Here is a 6,928-nt window from a genome sequence, read left to right on the forward strand (position 1 = left end):
TGAGGACTGGACAGGCGTGGTTCCATCCGGTCTGGTCCTGTCCTGATACTGCAGCTAAACAGACATAGCTGCCATGAAATGCTGCTGTAATGGGGAAATGTGGCTCACATTTATGAAATAGTACTGTAGTACCATATCCTGCCAATACGGCTCCCATGTGATTACCAGTGAACCTAGAACTGGGTGACTGGGTTCACCTCAACCACACCAGAGGCATGGGTTCTCCTCACTCTGGACTTCTCCTCCTTCTATTCTATCCCTTCTGTCTTTTTTCCCCCATTCCTATCTGTCTCTCTCTTTGTCTGCTCTCTCACGCTGCCCAGATGTTTCTCTCTGACATCCTTCCTTCATTCCAATACTCCAGCCTTCTCTTTGGTTTCTCCGGATTCTCATTTCTCTCTCTCTCTCTCTCTCTCTCTCTCTCTCTCTCTCTCTCTCTCTCTCTCTCTCTCTCTCTCTCTCTCTCTCTCTCTCTCTCTCTCTCTCTCTCTCTCTCTCTCTCTCTCTCTCTCTCTCTCTCTCTCTCGACAGCTCCTCCACACTGACTCTTAACACAGGGGCCCCCAGGGGTGTGTCCTCCGTCCTTTGCTGTACTGTTCACCCTTGAATGCGTGGCTTTGTACGACACCGACTCCAACAACAAAGGACTTGATTGTTGACTTCAGTAAGCAGAGGAGGGAACATGGCCAATCCACATCAACGGGACTACAGTAGAGAGAGTCACAAGTTTTCAGAAATTCGACATGCCGCCCCGGGTCCTCTCCAAATACTACCCCTGCACCTTCGATAGCGTCCTGACCAGGTGCATCACGGCCTGGTACGGGAAGTGCTCCGTCCACTATCGCAAGGCCCGCCAGCGGGTGGCGAAGAAGGCCCAGTACATCACTGGGATTGTGCCCCCACCCATCCTGGACATTAACTCAAAATGGTGCCTGAGGAAGTCCTGTAGCATCATCAAGGACACCACACACCCCAGCCACGAGATGTTCACTCACTTACTGTTGAGCATGAGGTCTGATACCAACAGGCTCAGATACAGTTTCTATCTACAAGCCATTAGACTGTTGAACACTTAAACTGGACTGACAACCTGCTCTGATTCTCCACATCTTAGCATACATGCACACACCCTCACAGACATACACACACATACACGTATACATTCATGCTACACACACATCACAACTGCTTCCTTCCTTCTCTCTCTCTTTCTTTTCTCTCTTTCTCATGCACTCCGTTTCCCTCTCTCTCTCAGGCTGTGGCAGCTGTAAACCTTACCGTGACTAACTGTCATTAATCTTCCCTCTCCGGGGGCAGGCTCTTGACTCTGTGCCAGAGAGTGGTTCACAGGGATTGAGGGAAGGACAGAGGGAAGGAGGAAACCCAAAAGAGAGCTTTCCCCTAAAACACACAAACAAAGTCGTTCCCCCCCAAACACACCAGTGTGTGGCATTGCTGAGTTCCTTGCCCCTTGGGAACTGAAGCAGTCCAACTAGGATGCAGTGGAGTGTGAGCTGACAAACAAACACACTGGTTAACACCACTTATGAGCATGTCGTTGAATTGCCACCCTGGCTGCTAATAGTGTGGACTGGGAGTGTGCTGTTATGCTCAGTTTATTGATGCTTTGGAGAGCCTTGGATGGACACTTCTAAGCTCAACTTATTTTGTTTAAGATCCATTTTCTGCTGAACTCCCAACTCTTCACATCCAACGCTCTCCTCATGTGTCTTGACATGCTGTCTTCTTAGCACTTGTTTCCATCTCATTTCATGTCCTGAGAATGAGTCCCTATCTGTGGTCTCTGTGGGTTTTGCTGTGATGATTTCCTCCGGTGCTGACTCATTCTCTGTGTAAAGTGACTGAGCACAACTGCCTTATAACTGACCCCGGAACAGGTTTCACACAGAAACTGCCAACAGCAAAATAGTTGAGTTTTTTTCCATGCTATGTACTATATATCATTCAGATACAGTTTCCTCCTAGCTAACCAACAAACCAACCCATCCATCCACCCACCCACCAACCATACTTCACCCACCCACCAACCATACTTCACCAACCACACTTTCTACCGCACTTAGTTATGATAAAGCTCAAATTCCATTGAAGCAATGAGGTTCAAGTGAATGAAATGCTTCAAATGCAAACTCAAAGCTCTGAAATCTCTTCCACCTAGGCTTCTTAACCAATGTCAATGAAAGACCATTGATTAGGGTAGTGGTAATAAGAAATGTAATCTGTAAGGCCGTCAGACATAGATCTTAAGAAATGGTATCCTCTAAAGCGTTATTGTCTTGTGTTTTACAGAAACTTGGCCATTGGCATAGGTATCCAGAATTACCCAGAGGGCCTTGCGGTGAGCCTTCCTCTGCGAGGTGCAGGGATGTCCACATGGAAAGCCTTCTGGTGAGTAACACTTCTCTGTTGATCCACGTAGTACCTTCATATGGCCCACTCTGTTCATCTGCATCTAAACTCATACTAAGGGAATTGTTTTATCTTGGTTTGACAGCCAATGACTGAAGGAGCCAAAAAGGGACCCTAGTAGGGGTGTGAACGTTTAAACGAAATTGGGATTGTTAACATTCAGGGGGGTAAAAATGAAAAACATGTCTTTGCCGTGTTATAGACTAACTAGATGATAGGCTATAAAGGCCTGGGGAAAGTTGTGTAATATAAATAGAACCAGAGAGGAAGACACAAACTTTAGGCATGATGTTGTGAGATACAGATTACCATATGCGCACTGTTCTTTCTGCCTACCCCTCCTTTCTCTCCTAATGATGACTGTGTGTGTTCAGTCTTTCGGTCTGTTGTGTGTAGAATATCCTAGCATGGTCATTGATGATAGGCCCTGCTTTATTGAAGTTGCGAGACATAGCAAGACGAGGAATTGCGAGATGCAGCGTTCCATTTCGAGATACAGCTTTTGATTACCGATCGATGAGCCTAGTGCACGGTTCTGACGCTCTGCCTGGTGGCCGACCTGCCTATACTGTGCCCTCTCTCTCTCTCCATCCCTCGCTAGCTCTCTAGGAAATATGTGTTTGTCTTCTCGGAAGTGCGGCAACTAATCAGTCTCCTCCGTTCCAAAAATACTGAATCTTGGTGAAATACAAACTTTGCCACGTGGAATTGAGGTACGGTACCAGTAGTGCAAGTGCAATGCTTAACCGACGCACCTTGAGACCCAAACCGTTGCTGACAGCAGCCGCATTGTGAATTTGCGTAGGAATTGTAGGAATTGTTCTTTTTGTTTTAATGGAAAACCAATTTTAAAAAATGGCAGTTTAAAAGTTAAGATCATATTTTTTGTTGTTGTCACATCCCTACCCCATAGGGTTCTAACTAACTCATGGTCTATTTCCTCAGGTATGGACAGCTCAGTGGTATGGTAGAACCAATCGCTGGGTTGCTAGGTGCCGTTGCCATGGTGCTGGTGGAACCACTGTTGCCATACGCCCTGGCCTTCGCTGCCGGGGCCATGGTGTATGTGGTGGTTGATGACATCATCCCAGAGGCTCAACTCAGGTGGGTGGCCACGCAGACTGATGGAGAACATCGAGCGAGATTTGAGGGATAGATGTTCTATTAAGAGTGCCCTGCCATCGCTAAACCCGTGTCTTAGTCAAGGCTTAGCCCATGTCTTAGTCAAGGCTTAGAAGAAAAGGAAACGCACAACTATTTAGACGAGGTGCTGGCTAGCGGAGTAGAAAACTTGAAAATAAAAGCGAGCCGCACACTCTAGGAGCTCAGATGCAAAAATGTAATTACCAACGTTTCGACAGCCAAGCTGTCTTCATCAGGGTATTCATCAGGGTATTCATCAGGGTATTAGTCAAGGCTTTAGCCCATGTCTTAGTCAAGGCTTAGCCCATGTCTTAGTCAAGGCTTAGCCCATGTCTTAGTCAAGGCTTAGCCCATGTCTTAGTCAAGGCTTAGCCCATGTCTTAGTCAAGGCTTAGCCCATGTCTTAGTCAAGGCTTAGCCCATGTCTTAGTCAAGGCTTAGCCCATGTCTTAGTCAAGGCTTAGCCCATGTCTAACTAACCCTTTCGAAAACACTTGAACAAAGTGTCCTAGTAATACATAAACATACAAGGAGAGGGTGACAGAAAGGAAAGAGGCAGAAAGGAAAGAGACAGAAAGCATAGAATATGGCCGAGAACGAAATACATTTTTCTGTCTCTTATTTTTCTAAGTTTTTCCCACCCTGGTTCCAACTCTTTGCTTGGTTGTTCATAGCGCTCCCCATCTCTGTGACTGAGCCAGACTTGATCAATCGCTGTCTTTGTGTAATTGTGAGCCGCAGGGAGGGAGAGTGGGAGAGGAGCAAAGACACGGTCCCCCTGGAATGTTCTGGTTTTCACAACCCTGGGCGTATTGTTTGCTTTAAAATTCAAGACGGGAAGCGAGCTGTCTTTCGGCTTGTCCTCTCTTCAACATCCAACAGTTTGTGTGGGTAGACTGTCACTGTGAAGTGTGTGCCTGCTGGCCTGTTTATTGTGTGTGTGTTTGTGTGTATGTATGTGTGTGTGTCTATCATTCTGTCTTTGTCTCCGTCTGTCCGTCTCTATTTCTGTCTGTCTGCCTCTATTTCTGCCTGTCTATCAATCTTATCTTTCCAGACTTTATGTCTCAGTGTACTGTATATGACTTAAGTACTGTATAAATACACCAACATTGATTAACCCTGTCCATGTTATAGTGTCTTGAAGTGGGAACGGTACGTTGGCTTCCTGGACCTCCATCCTGGGCTTTGTAGTGATGATGTCACTGGACGTTGGGCTGGGCTGAGGCTTCGCATGGAACACCGCTGATGTCACAGAATGTTGTCACAGAATATGACAATCACCAGACCTCGAAAGAAGAAAAGGGACCAAATCTGCCTTTTCTCCAACTGCTTGCTTTTATTTTATTTTATGATATGATTTTTTTTTTAAATGTTGGAATTATAACATTTTGTGCATTTCATCCAACGATCTGCATATCCGTCGATTCTCATTTTACACCCAGTCGGCTCAGGGATTCAAACCAGCGACCTTTCAGTTCCTGGCCCGACATTTTTAACTGCTAGGCTGCTGTCCCGTGTGCTCCATCTCGGGCCTCTAGGTCACCAGGCTGCTGGTTATGGCGATACACCTGTCATCATCGTTAAGCGCACCTACCCGTCGTCAGACTCACCTGGACTCCGTTGCTTCCCTGATTACCTTCCCTATACATGTCACTCCCTTTGGTTCCTTCCCCAGGCGCCATTGTTTCCGTTTCAGTTTCATGCCTGTGCATTGTTCGTGTTTCTTGTTTTGTTTTGTGTTTCGTTTATTGATTAAGTCACTCCCTCCCTGAACTTGCTTCCCGACTCTCAGCGCACATCGTCACAGCTGCTAGCCGCCCTGATTCTCGAAGAACATAACTTATAAATGCCTCATGAGCTCAGTGCAAGCGTCGTACCCTATCAGAACCCAGAATATAATCTTGTTTTACTCCAATGTTTGTGAACAATTTAAATGTAAACAAGCACTGCATAGCCTCAAAACATGGTTAAAACTATTATTTGGATATCATGGATGTTCAGTCTTTGCATCCATAGCTATGTTTATGAATTTGAGAAGTGGTTCCATTTCTCCAGCCTTAACCCTCAGCGTTTTACCAAAGCAGTGGTGGGGTTAGGGTTTTGTTATTGTTTCAACTGCAGATTGCCCCTTTAGGATGCTCAACCAAATATTTTGTTTTTCTTCTGAAAATGCAAAGAATTATGTTTGATACTGGATCCGAATTATAAAATGTGACAATACTTGAAGATTGATGTTTGTATGACTGGTTTAGATTGGAACTGAGACAGCCGTGTATGAAAAGTTGATATTTTGTATTGAATGTATCTTTATGGAGTGTGTGCCATGGGGTTACGCCTCTAAGGGCTTATGCCATTTTGGCTCCAGCTGTGTCGACCACTGCACAGTTGTACCTCAACACTGTGTTTTGAAGGCTAGTTATGGTCACTGAAGGAAACACAGGGATCTGTGTCTACAGACATGTCACGAATAACCAGCTGAATGTGTTGGTTTGCCGGATCTTTGCTCAGATGAGGATGTACTGTAAAATATTCAGAAATGGCGCACACCCTGATTCATTCAGGATAGCGTGATGTTTTCATCTTCCGTGAAGCAAACAGTTAAATGACAGAGTGATTCTGTGTCTATTTTTCCTGTTATCTTTAACTTTATGGGAGGGAGGGAGGGAGGGAGGGAGGGAGGGAGGGAGGGAGGGAGGGAGGGAGGGAGGGGAGGGAGGGAGGGAGGGAGGGAGGGAGGGAGGGAGGGAGGGAGGGAGAGAGGGAGGGAGGGAGGGAGGGAGGGCATAATGCATGGTCCACTGTGTGTTTGGACAAAGGGAATGGGAATAGCAACATTTTACAGCTTGCTTCTTTCTTTTCTCAATCTTAGCACACCTTTCCATTCTTATTGCATTGTTATTATAATACCGTAACATTCCGCTATTCTTACAGATGAAATGTCATGACTAATGTGAAGGTTGTGTGAGAAATCAGCTGGGACAGCTCGCCAAATGGAATGCCAGCCACATAACTCAAATGAAACCTCCCTTTGCCTTTCCATTTTTTTTTCCATTCGTGAACTGTACTGTACTGCGTGAGGCAGGGGGGGGGCTTTTAAACCCTTGGGACCAATTAGAATAAGGACTTCCCTGTCCATGTAATCTCATTCATTGTGATCTAAAAGGATAAACTGGTCCTAAATCAGCACTCCTACCCAGACACGCTTGAAACAAACTGCCCCTTGTCGCCCTGCCTGACTCTGTTCTAGCAGAGGGGGGGTTTAGATAGAACAATTCCAAAGGGAAAAGTGAGAAAGACGTGTTATTGATGGCGACGATGATGTAATTAACCAATACTGCTTCCACTTTGTGTG

At 45.9% G+C, this 6,928-nt stretch overlaps 1 protein-coding gene across 1 annotated transcript; it reads left to right on the forward strand.

The window, feature by feature from the left end:
• The first annotated feature begins 743 nt into the window (after positions 1-743).
• Positions 744-6,155, forward strand: LOC121840854. The gene is made up of 4 exons (XM_042306293.1): positions 744-1,012; positions 2,311-2,409; positions 3,376-3,534; positions 4,711-6,155. Exons 1-4 carry the CDS (start codon positions 744-746, stop codon positions 4,820-4,822), a joined length of 639 nt encoding a protein of 212 aa, XP_042162227.1. The 3' UTR covers positions 4,823-6,155.
• Positions 6,156-6,928: the final 773 nt, after the last annotated feature.

This window comes from Oncorhynchus tshawytscha, linkage group LG25 (genome assembly GCF_018296145.1).
Source record: "Oncorhynchus tshawytscha isolate Ot180627B linkage group LG25, Otsh_v2.0, whole genome shotgun sequence".
Taxonomy (NCBI): domain Eukaryota; kingdom Metazoa; phylum Chordata; class Actinopteri; order Salmoniformes; family Salmonidae; genus Oncorhynchus; species Oncorhynchus tshawytscha.

What these genes read in the sequence shown, in the direction of transcription:
- LOC121840854 (XM_042306293.1), top strand. Translation starts at nt 744, where the DNA reads ATGCCGCCCCGGGTCCTCTCCAAATACTACCCCTGCACCTTCGATAGC. An exon ending in CACTTACTGTTGAGCATGAG is followed by an intron (nt 1,013 to 2,310) that starts GTCTGATACCAA and finishes TGTGTTTTACAG; the next exon opens with AAACTTGGCCATTGGCATAG. An exon ending in TCCACATGGAAAGCCTTCTG is followed by an intron (nt 2,410 to 3,375) that starts GTGAGTAACACT and finishes CTATTTCCTCAG; the next exon opens with GTATGGACAGCTCAGTGGTA.